Here is a 13416-nt window from a genome sequence, read left to right on the forward strand (position 1 = left end):
ACAACCGAAATTTTACAGGACATTGCACTTAATTACCTTTTCCTCATCCCTGCAAAAATACAGCTGCTGTCCTACCTGCACTTGAGAAAAACACTTCTGCGTTAACCAATCTTCGCAAGCTTTTTTCCTCTCAGAAGCACTTCTGACAAAAGTTCTTGGGGATCTGCTCCTAGCCAAGGATGAGGTGGCCCTCTGCAGAGATTTAACAGACGGAAAAAGTCTGCATACAGAGCAGTTTTGGTTTACAAAAATCACACCGCTCATCCTTTCCCCTAGGTACCAAACTCAAATTCCTCTACAACCTGGGGCATAACTATAGCACCTTTCACCCCAAAGGATCCCAACGTGCCTTACACACTTCACTAACCACAGCTGTGCAAAGAGTCTTGCAGCACCAGTTTAACAATGCACAGCAATGGTTTAGGACAGGAAGTTTCGAATACCTTATCAAGCAGAAACAGCTGCAAATGGAGTTAGGCAGAATTTTATTACCCAAACTGGAATCTGACAGGACCCCAAGCCTAACACCCCTATTCCAGCAGAAATGGCCACGGCATATTTAATGTCCATACATTAAATGGCTGGGTCTTCGGTTTTACATCTCTTCCAACAGCACAGTGTCCCCAACACCAAGCCAAGGTGCTGGTTCATCTGGAAGACTCAGTTAGCAATACCACTGTCTGCAGCATGCTGGGCCAAATACATTCCTGCTCTAGATTTTCCTTGGAGTTCTCCCATCCAAGTATTGACTAGGTGCATCCCAGATATCCCACAAGACAAGATGCTAAGGCTGCAGGCTGCAGATGTAACCAGAGAAACCCTCCTTTTGATTGGCAATGAGCATGAAGATAGTCCTACCATGCTGGCTAGGATCTGGGAGCTGCTTAAACTACTCCCTGGCCAGGAGAGGGAGCACATTTGTTGCCTTCAGTACAGGTAATGCAGTAGGACTCAGCCAATGGGGAAATGGATAAGGAAGATAGCTCATTAAGAGAGAAAATAAAAAGCATGAGGCTCTTGTAAATCAGGCTCTTGGGAAATACTAGTCTCTCTCCAAGACCAAAACAATGGACAAGCCTTTGGCTGCAGAAGCTGTAAATACTTTAATCTTAGAGACTCTGGCTGCAATGAAGCCTCATTACAATAAGAGCTGAGGGTACTCAGCAGTTTTGAAACACAGGCTTACAAAGATCTTGACCAAGATTCATATAATCCCAGTTAGTTAGTTTACTGTGTCCATTCCCAATGTACCATTCAAGATCAGATAAGACTGTAGCAAACAGTCTCCATTGTTTTGTCCAGTTTAAGTTAATAGATTCATGCAGTGGAGCTGCCACCATTTCTCTTGGGAGACTACTGATGGCCCAAAAGACATCACTTTTAGGAAACATGTCCTGATAGTCTACATTTTATCTTGACTCAGTTTCACTCCATTATTCCGAGTTATGTCCCTCTACTGGGCCATCCTAAATCTCAGCATTTCCTCTTTCTCCTGGAGGTGAGATCCTCACCCCTACCCCTGCCCCTTTTGTACTCGTGAAAGGATTAGACCAGCGCAAGGGAGTCCTAAAGGTGCCAGTTCTGCTGGGAGAGGATTCCCCCAGCACAGGAACTGCTGAAGACAGCTGTAACACTACTCCCAAGAATCCCATCACAAGCCCTAGAGTAGGGGATGTGCTGGGGATAGGAGAGGTGTGCCAGGGCAGGACTAAGGACAGAAGGGACATATCAAGGCCAGAGCACTGCAGAGATTCCAAGCAGGGCTGCAGCTCATAGGGCAGCTACAGGGTGGCTGGCATAACTGAAACAGGCCCCGGAGCTGCCCATAGTATGCCAAGGACAGTTTCTGCTCATGGAACAGACCAGGATTGCTCCCACTCCCTCTGGATTACAAAGTTCTGTGCTGGCCTCTACAAGTCTGCACCTGTTAGAATCTCACCCTTAGTATTTATAGTCTTCAAAGCCATGTAAATGTAAAAACTCCTGGCGTACCCCATTACAGATGTTGGTTTCACATGCCCCATTCTAGGGCTTAGCGGGGTGAAAACTATGGTGGAAGAAATGAATTGTCACCCACCTGTTCTGGAGTCTGCAGGTCATACTCTGTCTGGGACCTTGGACATTTCAGCTTTAGTAGCCAGCGGTTGTCTGAACCACGCATGTTAGGTGCTCCTGAACAGGGCTGGAAACAGCATTAAAACAATTGAAAACGTGTCAAAAGCCACGGCACACACTGAAAGGGTAGTTTTCTTACAATGCAGCCAGCCAAACTCCCCAAGAGTTTCTAAATGCTGCCAGAACATTTACCTACGTGTGCATATCACAACAAATCAAACTGAAGAAGATGAAAAATGTCAGTTTTACAGTCAGATGCTCCCTGTGATACTGTCTATCGTAACCTTCAGAACAAATGAGTAGGTTAATTTTGTATTATCGGACAAAGTTGTTTCAGTATATGCCGCAATGTTTGTCACAACGTCAGCTCTGAAGATATCTTTGATTTATTAAATTCTACCACCTTACTTTTACAGCTGTATGATGTTCCTGAGCACTATTAAACCTCTGTGTGCTCCACCTTAGAAATGGCCACATTTTAGTGCTCGGTGAAGTTATTTCTGAATGCAGAAAACTAACCTTAAAGCAACACTGAAGTTGTGAGATCAATCCAGGAAATTCCAAATTGTGTATCTTGTCTATTTTATGGCACACATTACTAAGAAAGAGTAATACATTAAGGTTTATACATAACAACGGAAACAGGATGTCCACCACAGTGCAGAAGGTCTCTATAGGGCCCTCTGTACTGTATTAGCACCTTAAATTCATTGAACAGGTGAGGCCATATATTATGCATTCTTTTCTGGAAGATGGAGTATGAGCCACTGAAAGCATCCCTGATTTTTTCCTCATCTGTTGCCCTTATTCCATGTTCCTCTTCTGAAACCTGACTATCCTCTGGTGTCTGGGTAAATGCAGTGCCAAAATAATGTCTATTTCTATAGAAGTACTGGTCGTTAGTTTTACCCCAGTTTCTTTAGCCCAGGGAAGAGATTTCCATTTTTCAAAGGCTTCTACCACCAGCTGGTTGAAGGACTTTCCAAAGAGTCTCCCACTGTAGTACTGGAACAAGGTTACATACATTTTGCTTAGATGTCTGCCTTCCATGGAAGCAGGGAATTGATGGAAGACTTGAAGACAAAGGCGGAAGCCAAGAGTTTCCTCTAAAGGGCTCGTTGTCCTGCCCAGGACTTCAGCTACATCACCCCCTCTTTGAGTGACTTCACTATAAACATAAGAATGGCCATTCTGGGTCTGACCAAAAGTCCATCTAGCCCAGTATTCTGTCTTCCTACAGTGGCCAATGTCAGGCGCCCCAGAGAGAATGAGCAGAACAGGTAATCATCAAGTGATCCATCCCGTCGCCCATTCCCAGCTTCTGGCAAACAGAGGCTAGGAACACCATCCCTGCCTATCCTGGCTAATAGCCATTGATGGACCTATCCTCCATGAACTTATCCAGTTCTTTTTAAACGCTATTATAGTCTTGGTCTTCAACATCCTCTGGCAAGTAGTTCCACAGGTTGACTGTGTGTTGTGTGAAAAAAATACTTCCTTTTGTTTGTTTTAAACCTGCTGTCTATTAATTTCATTTGCTGACCCTTAGTTCTTGTGTTATGAGAAGGAGTAAATAACACTTCCTTATTTACTTTCTCCATACGAGTCATGATTTTATAGACCTCTATCATATCTCCATTTAGTCGTCTCTTTTCCAAGCTGAAAAGTTCCAGTCTTATTAATCTCTCCTAATATGGAAGCTTTTCCATACCCCTCATCATTTTTGTTACTCTTTTCTGAACCTTTTCCAATTCCAATATACCCTTTTTGAGATGAGGTGACTACATCTGCACACAGTATTCAAGATATGGACATACCATGGATTTATATAGAGGCGATATGATATTTTCTGTCTTATTATCTATCCCTTTCTTAATGATTCCCAACATTCTGTTAGCTTTTTTGACTGCCGCTGCACACTGATATGCTTCAGGTTCAAATATTTGTCCTTGCTTTCAAAGTCCTACATTATGAAGCCCCAGCCTAAATCTCCAGCTTGGTCTCTTTTCACGCGCCTTGCTATCACTTCTCCACCAGTGGAACCTGCCTTGATACCCTTTTGTCTCCTCTCACAAATGCTTCCATCCCTTCTTCCATTTTGCCCTTTCTGCTTGGAACATCCTCCTCAAACCGATTTGCCTGGTCACCTTACTCCCTTCATTCATTCCTCTGTGCTGCTGAGGAGTATGGACACCTTAGGGAAGGAGAACATGAAGCTGGAGCAGAGGGAAACGATTCCACATGTGGAACCCTCCTTCCAGATGATGTCATTGTATCCTCTTGCAGCGAGGATATCCTGCTGGGGGAGAGTCCCCAGTTGTTAGGAACAGACATGTAATAATAATGGGAAATTCAATTATTAGAAATATAGGTAGTGCGGTTTGTGATGACCGGGAGAACCGCATCGTGAATTGTCCACCAGGTGTAAAGGTTGCAGACCTCTCCAGACATCTAGATAGACTTATGTGCAGTGCAGAGGAGAAGCCGGTGGCTGTGGTATACGCAGGCACCAGTGACACAGGGAAAGGTAGGCAAGAGGTCTTGGAGGCCAAATTTAGACTGCTAGGTAAGAGATTAAAGTCTAGGACCTCCATGGTAGCATTCTCTGAAATGCTTCCATTCAATACACAGCAGCAGTTAGTACAGGCAGAACTGTAATGTCTCAATGAGTGGATGAGACAATGGTATTTGGAGGAGGGATTTAGACTTATTAGGAACCAGGAAACCTTTTGTGAAAAGAAGAACCTACACAGAAAGAGTGGACTTCTCCTAAACCAAAATGGAATCAGATTCCTCGCATGTAAAATTAAAAAGGTCATAGAGGAATTTTTAACTAAGGGCTGAGGGAAAGCCGACAGGTGCAGAGGAACACACAATTCAGACAGACATCCCACAGGGAAGAATTTATTAAAGGGGATACTCTTTATTCTAGTAAGGAGGAGAGGATAGAAGCTGATAAAGTACAGGTAGGAACTGAAAAGAAACAGTCAAAGGAAAGAGTCCCATTCAATTACATCACATGAAGGCAGACAACTAAAAATTGACAAATTTTGTAAGTGCTTCTATACAAATGCTAGAAGACTAAATACTAAGATGGGTGAACTTGAAAGCCTGGTATTAAATGAGGATATAATAAGCATCACAGAAACTTGGTGAAATGATGATAGTCAAAAAAACAAAGTAATACCAGAGTACAAAATATTTAGGAATGACAGAGTAGGTCATGCTGGTGGGGGAGTGGCACTGTATGTGAAGGAAAGCATAGAGTCAAATATAGTAAAAAATCTTAAGTGAATCACAGTACCATAGAATCTCTATGGGTAGAAATTCCATGCTTGAATAATAAGAGAATAGCAGCAGGAATATACTATCAACCACCTGACCAGGAGGATAATAATGACTGTGAAATGCTCAGGGAGATTAGAATGGCTACAAAAACAGAGAGCCCAATAATAATGGGGGATTCGACTGTCCACATATTGACTGGGAACATGTCACCTCAGAATGGGATGCAGAGATGAAAATTTCTAGACACCATTAATGATGGCTTCTTGGAGCAGCTAGTCCCGGAAACCACAAGGGGAGAGGCAAATACTGATTTAGGGCTAATCTGCACTACTGTGCTACATCGGCACAGCACTGCTGCAGCACATCTAGTGAAGACGCGCTATGCCAACAGGAGAACGCTCTCCTGGCAGCATAATTACTCCACCTCATCGAGAGGCGGAAGCTCTCCCACCGACATAGCGCAGTGTAGACACTGCTTTAAGTCGATTTAATTTACGTCACTCAGGGGCGTGGCTTTTTCACATCAATTTAAGCGGTAGTTTACAGACAAGCCCTCAGTCCTAAGTGGCGCAAAGGAACTGGTCCAAGAGATGAATATAGCTGAACCACTCAGTAATAGCGACCATAATGTAATTAAATTTAACATCCTTGTAGGGGGGGAAATACCAAAGAAGTCCTCCTTTTTGAAGTTAAATGCTACCGTGGTGAACTACACAAAAATGAGGAAGGTAGTGAAACAGAAACTGAAAGAAACAGACACAAGAATTGAATGTCCGCAAGCTGCATAGAAACTTGTTCAAAATACCATAATAGAGTCTCAAACTAAATGTATATCCTCCCCCCCCCCCAAAAAAAAAAAAAACCCAGTAAGAAGACCAAAAAAAGCCACCATGGCTAAAAAGCATAGTAAAAGAGGCAGTTAGAGAGAAAAAGGCATCATATAAAAATTGGAAGTCAAATCCTACTGAGGAAAATAGAAATTCTGGCAAGTCAAGTGTAAAAGTACAATTAGGCAGGCCAAAAAAGAATTTGAACAGCAACTAGCTAAAGACACAAAACCTACCAGCAAATGTTTTTAAGCACAACAGAAGCAGGAAGCCTGACAAACAATCAGAGCGGACACAGGAGAACCAAGATGCTAAAGGACCCCAATGGATGACAAGGGCGTTATGGAAAGCTAAATGAACTATATGCACCTGTCTGCACTGCAGAGGACGTGAGGAGATTCCCACACCTGAGCCGTCCTTTTTAGGTGACAAATCTGAAGAACAGTCTCAGATTAAGGTGTCAATAGAGGAGGTTTAGGAACAAATTGATAAATTAAAAAGTCATAAGTCACCAGAACCAGATGGTATTCATCCAAGAGTTCTGAAGGAACTCAAATATGAAATTGCAGAAGTACTAACTGTAGTCTGTAACCTATCACTTAAATCAGCCTTAAATACCAGATGACTGGAGGATACCTAATATAATGCTGATTTTTAAAAAAGGTTCCAGAGGCGATCCTGGCAATTACAGGCCAGTAAGTCTAACTTTAGTACATGGCAAACTGCTTGAAACTATTGTAAAGAACAGAATTATCAAACACATAGATGAACAATACGCTGGGAAAGAATCAACATGGCTTTTGTAAAGGGAAATCATGCCTCAACAATATGTTAAGATTCTTTGACGGTGTCAACAAGCAAGTGGACAAGAGCGATGCAGTTGATATAGTGTACCGGAAGTTTCAGAAAGCCTTTGACAAGGTCCTATACCAAAGGCTCTTAAGCAACATAAGCAGTCATGAGATAAGGGGAAAGGTCCTCTCATGGATCAAGTAACTGGTTAAAAGATGGGACACAGCATAGGAATAAATAGTCAGTTTTCACAACGTAAAGAGCTGGGTCCCCCAAGGTTCTATACTAGGGCTAGTGCTATTCAACATATTCATAAATGATCTGGAAAAGGGGGTAAACAGTGAGGTAGCAAAATTTGCAGACAATACTAAATTACTCAAGATAGTTAAGTCCAAAGCTGACTGTGAAGAATTACAGAGGGATCTCACAAAACTGGGTGACTGAGCACCAAAATGGCAGATGAAATTCAGTGTTGATAAGTGCAAAGTAATGCACATTGGAAAACATATTCCCAACTTACATACAAAATAATGGGTTCTAAATTAGCTGTTGCCACTCAAGAGAGAGATCTTGAGTTGTTGATAGTTCTCTGAAAACATCTGCTCAATATGCAGCAGCAGTCAAAAAAGTGAACAGAATGTTATGAACCATTAGGAAAGGGATAGATAGGTACTTCCTACAAACACACTTCACTATCCCCTCCCCTGAGTCACAGTTCAGAATCAAGAATGCATAGACTAGAGCAGAGATCTGCAACTGGTAGATTATGAAGCCTTGTAAAATAGGCTGCCATAACAGTGCTAGCCCCAGAGCAGATTTCTTTCTGCTGCCACCCCATAGCCTCTACAGAGACGTGGTGTGTTGGTAGTGCAGTCAGCTGTGCAGAGCCTGCTGGCAATGGATTCTCCCCTCAACTTTGGAACATTCTCCATTTGGTCCAACACAGCCTGAGTCTGCTGAGTTTCAGGGCACACTACAAGGGGTTGGACTGGAGCAGTAGCTCTCAATCTTTTCATATTACTGTACCCCTTTCAGGAGTCTGATTTGTCTTGAGTACCCCCAAATTTCACTGCATTTAAAATCTACTTGCTTATGAAATCAGATATAAAAATTAAAAAGTGTCACAGCACACTATCACTGAAAAATTGCTTACTTTCTCATTTTTACTATATCATTATAAAATAAATCATTTGGCATATAAATATTGTATTTACATTTCAGGGTATAATATATAGAGCAGTTTAAATAATTCATTGTCTCTATGAAATTTTAGTTTGTACTAACTTTACTAGTGCTTTTTATGTAGCCTGTTGTAAAACTAGGCAAATATCTAGATGAGTTGATGTACTCTCTGGAAGTCCTCTGCATACCCCCCAGGATATGCATACCCCTGGTGAGAACCACCAGAATGGAGGATGGTCCCTTCTGACCTTCAGCTGTGAGTCTATGAAAACACATTTATAGTCCCTGATTTTGGAAAGCAATAGATATTGTGGTGAATGTTTTTCAGGGTCTATTTTCTGTCTGATAATTGTTGGCTGGGAAAGTAGATGAAACTGAGGGTGTTGTGCAACATACTAATTGTGTATTGTGACGGGGCAAGGCCAGATGGCTATAGAAAAGTAGTGGGAGATAGATATATTAGCTCCAGGCTAAACAAATCCCTGGTACCAGGTTAAGTGAAAGGGCAGCTGCTCCAGGTCAATTAAGACACCCGGGGCCAATTAAGAACTTTCCAGAAGGCAGGGAGAAGGCTAGGTTGATTGGGACACCTGAAGCCAATCAGGGGCTGGCTAAAACTAGTTAAAAGCCTCCCAGTCAGTCAGGTGGGTGTGCATGTCAGGAGCTGTGGGAGGAAGTTGCACTATTGGAGAGGCTGAGTAGTACACACCATATCAGGCACAAGGAAGGAGGCCCTGAGGTAAGGGTGAAGTGGAGCTTGAGGAAGTGAGGGCTGCTGTTGGGGGGAAGTAGCCCAGGGAATTGTACATGTCATGTTTCTAAAAGGTCAGCTACCATAGCTGATACTATTAAGGTCCCTAGGCTGGAGCCCAGAGTAGAGGGTGGGCCTGGGCTCCCTCCCCCTGCACCTTTGTGCCCTGATTAATCACTGAGACTGGGAGACAACAGAGACTGTGCAAGGAAGGATAACTTCTCCTCACCTCCCTTGCTGGCTTATGATGAAAATGGCTCAGCAGACTGTGACCCTTGTCTCTAGAGAAAGAAGGGTTATGTGGAGGGTCACAGTGAGCCTCTGAGGCTAGCGAAATCTGCCAGGAAACGTGGGACCCATGGAGGCAAGGACAGAGCTTTGTCACAGTATGTAAATAACATCAAGGGCCCTCAGAAGGACTATGAAGCACTCTCATTATATATAAATGGGGAAAAAAAGCAAAGATTAATTGACATGCAGCTGGATGGAAGAATCATTACACCTGATATCATACAGGCTGATAACTTAACTATTCCCTCTGAAAGAGAAAATATATCCCATGTACCTGCAAAGTAGTTGAGGGCTCCTGCATTAGCCAATCTTTTGAAGATTTTCTTTTGCACAGAGTACTTATTGTTCTGATCTTCTCGGACACTGATGGTGAGATTCCCTGGACAGGCTTAAAATGAGGAAAACACCTGAATATTATACGGTCCAAACTTACACACACAAAAGATCACATTGGCCTCCCTTCCATATAATTACCTAAAGCAAAATAGCTTACAACAGGGACATAATAACAATCACGTAAGACTCCACCCAGTATTTGACAAGGAAAGGATGTTTGAGCATGGAAGAGAAGAGAGGTCTGTCCTTGTTGCATGGCTGGGCTCTTCTGTAGGAGAGACCAAAAGGATCCAGCTGGGGATGATCCCTCATGAGAAGGGAGGATACACATGATGCAGCTTTAGGAAGTCAACCTACTGTAGGTATCTGCCTGTTACAAGGATCAGGAGAAAGGGATAAGCTTGTCTGCACAAGCTTTTCTAAACCTTAAAGACTCAGGTTTAGATGAAGTCTTAGTCCTCTCTTATACTGTTTCATTTGGACTCTGGCTATGAGAAGCCAACTTCTGGTGTTTGACATTAGCCATGGGCCTATTTGCCTGATATACTCACAGGTTTTTGAGGTTTAGCAGGTTCTGGACTGGAGAATGTGATGCTGAACAGAGGCTAGATGAGGGTCTGTAAGGGCAGGCTGGAAAGAAACAGATCTGGAGGCCTGTGTTTACTTGAAACTAGGAGACAGCTTTCCTGATTTTAAGAATAAAATAAACATTTAACATCCACTTTATTTTCACCTGGCAGGGAGAATCGTTTCATCCTCGAGAATGGCCAATGCTGCTTCTATGAGGCTCACGTACCAGTATAAAGGCTAAATGTAATGCTAAGTGTCTAGTGTAGACTACTCTGGTTAGCACAAGACATGCAAAGTACACATATAGACCACTGATCAAGCAGGATAGAGACACCAGCTGGCTGCTCTTCCTGATGAGTACAGACAACAGTGGAGTGGGCTGACTATGGCCTTACAGTTTCCAGAAAACTGTAAGTGATTTTAACTATGTGTTACCCTAATCGGAGGGGAAAGGAGTTGGCTTTTCAACCTTACCCAGCTCAAGCAGGAGACAGAAGGAGCACATGAAACATTAAGCAAATTAAACAAATTAATTAAACATTAAAAGTCAGGGCTTCCACACCTCTTCTCCCACCAAAAGAGATTCTCCTTTCCTATGCAGAATCCACTTGTTTGTATGGATCAGTGTACACCAATTTAAATCAACCCAGACCTAACCAACTATCTACCTTCTTGGCTTTTCCAGAAGTAGCTTTGGAGGATTTGCTGTAAATGACTGACAAACAGCTATTGGGATAAAGCTACATCCTTGCCTATCCATTAACAAGTGCTGTAAACTGGCATTTAATCATGATTTTCAACATTAGAGCCTCAAGCACATACTTCCTAAGGGTGCACTATTGTGTTATCTCCACAGAAAATGCAATTGCTCATCTCTCTTCCCTAGTTATGCGGGTAATTTAGCTGTTACTGTTCAACGCGGTTCCAGAGAGAGGACAATTTCCCAGTCATAGACCTTATACAGACATATTGCTAGAAGTTGTTAATACCCTTACACTAACGCTAAGCATTCTCTTTCTATTTTTCCTTTGGATTTTTTTTTGCGGCCTTTTTTAGTGGGTTTGGGCCACCAAAAAATAAGAAATAAGTTTGGGAATTCTTCAGTGGATTTTTTTATTCCTTTCATGGGGAGGCCTAACAAATACTGCTCAGAAACTAGAGGGAGTCTTGATCCAGTAATTTCAGATATTCTGTACAGTCTCTTATTGTCCCGCACTTAACTCTGACCTGTCAAACCCTAGGGGTGCTGAAAGCAATTTCTTGAGCTGCTCACCTGTTCTGGAGTTTGCACATCATATATGCTTTGGGATCCTGGACAGTAAACCCTTAAGAGCCAGTCTTCATCCAAACTTCCCCTCCTTGCCTCAGGGGACGTTATTAAATCAGGCTGGAGACAACATTAAAATAAGCATGAGCAAATGAAACTAGAGTGTAGGGAGTAAGAGTTTAGTTTTCAAACACTGGACAAATCAAACTTGCTGTGATGGAAACGACCAAAGGGTTTCTAAATTCTGAAAGAAGAATAATTACTGTCAACATGAATGAGATTTAAACAAATGTCAGTCTCACGGTTAGTTGCTGTCCCTGTAACCTCAAAATCAAATGAGTTGCAATCAATCATGATGAATCATTACACATATTGAATCTATTTCCCCATGTTAAGTATCTTTACACCTTCTTGTCAACTGTATAAATGGGCCATCTTGATTATCACTACAAAAGTTTTTTTTCTCCTGCTGATAATAGCTCATCTTAATTAATTAGCTTCTTGCAGTTGGTATGGGTACTTCCACCTTTTCACGTTCTCTGTATACATATATACACACATCTTCTTACTTTATGTTCCATTCTATGCATCTGATGAAGTGGGCTATAGCCCACAAAAGCTTATGCTCAAATAAATTTGTTAGTCTCTAAGGTGCCACAAGTACTCCTATTCTTTTTGTGGATACAGATTAACACAGCTGCTACTCTGAAACCAATCAGTCATGATGTTTCTCAGGTCACTGTATCAGCCCTGGAGATAATTTGACCTAACTAAAATTCCCTGCTATAATTACAATTGGTGTAGGCCTCCTATTTTACTCCTTGTCCTAAACTGTCGTATAGTGTTCTTGTGTTTCCTAAACTGCTCTGCCAAGAGCAATATATTTAAGGATGGGTTTCTACATTTGCTAAATTTCTCTCTTCAGTAAGTCACAACTTTCTTCTATAAAATCCTTGTCAGCTACAAATCCATTCATGGTCTCTGGCCAAAGGTGAATTTTCTTGGAACGTTTGACGAAAAATGGTTTAACAATTGCAATGAGTAAGTGTCAGAAAACTAGTATCCTTACCCACATACCTGCAAGTAACACCTGCTCTTACTAAAGCCTATAGGACTGTCTTTATGTGGCAGAGCAGGACATCACTGCCCCAGGGACTGGGGAAGGAAGGAAAGAAGGAATAGCTGCCTAGTCTTTGGGCACCAATACCACTCCCTCCTGCTCAAGAGAGGCAATGCCAACAAGTGGTTAGAGCAGGGCATAGGACACCAGGAATCTATTTCCAGCTCTGATACTGGCTAGCTATGTGCAAATCGCTTCCACTCTCTGTGCCTCAGTTTTCCCATCTGTGTAATGGGGTGCTGGATCCTTGCGCCCCAAAGGCCACGAGCCCAACTTACACATGCGGGGTCCTGCGGGACCAGCGATGGCCTGGGCACAGATGGGCCTCGCCCTTGCTTTGCAGCCATGCTGTCGCTGGCCTCCATGTCGCCTGGGCAAGCCTCCCCCCGCCCCGCCTGCGGGGAAGGTGTTACCCCCTCTGTGGCCCCGCCTCCTGCCCCAGGAGACAGCTACGGACGCCTCACCGACACAGCCTTCACTGAAGCCCTTCGCCAGGGAAAATAGTCCCATCTTCTCCCTTTAATCACCTGCAGGGCGGAGAGCGGGAACGAATTCCCTGACCCCACCGTCCCTGAAGGAGGAGAAACAGCCTCACCCGGCCCGAGCTGAGAGCGGGGAGAGTCAGTGATTGTGAAGCTCGTATCCCTCCGCCTTTCTGGTGGTTACGCGTCCCTCGCTCCCATGGCAACTCCAGCCCTAGCCTCTTCATTATGATGAATAGGGCACTCCACCAATCAGAAAAGAAGGCGTTCCGCCTCAGCGAATCAGGGTACTGAGACTAAAGGCCCGCCCTCCAGTTGAGAAAGGTGCTGCAGTGCTGCTTAGCTAGGTAAGCAGTGGGGTCGTCGTCCGCATCAGGTCCGATGGTTGCGGGGGG

At 43.2% G+C, this 13416-nt stretch overlaps 1 protein-coding gene across 2 annotated transcripts in view; it reads right to left on the bottom strand.

Moving 5' to 3' along the window:
- The window catches only part of FAM228B (family with sequence similarity 228 member B), a 27799-nt gene extending 14600 nt beyond the window's left edge, over positions 1–13199 (bottom strand). Inside the window, exons 1-6 of one of the 2 annotated variants that reach the window (XM_074947507.1) lie at positions 13004–13199; positions 11426–11539; positions 10134–10228; positions 9521–9634; positions 2078–2182; positions 76–192 (exon numbers count right to left, since the gene is read on the bottom strand). In XM_074947507.1, coding sequence (XP_074803608.1) covers positions 76–192; positions 2078–2182; positions 9521–9547 — 249 coding nt within the window. In that variant the 5' untranslated portion in view covers positions 9548–9634; positions 10134–10228; positions 11426–11539; positions 13004–13199. Of the gene's footprint in view, positions 1–75; positions 193–2077; positions 2183–9520; positions 9635–10133; positions 10229–11425; positions 11540–12817; positions 12927–13003 lie in introns of those variants that run through there. The other variant, XM_074947506.1, reaches the window with a different exon arrangement.
- Positions 13200–13416: the final 217 nt, after the last annotated feature.

This window comes from Natator depressus, chromosome 3, assembly GCF_965152275.1.
Source record: "Natator depressus isolate rNatDep1 chromosome 3, rNatDep2.hap1, whole genome shotgun sequence".
Classification (NCBI taxonomy): domain Eukaryota; kingdom Metazoa; phylum Chordata; order Testudines; family Cheloniidae; genus Natator; species Natator depressus.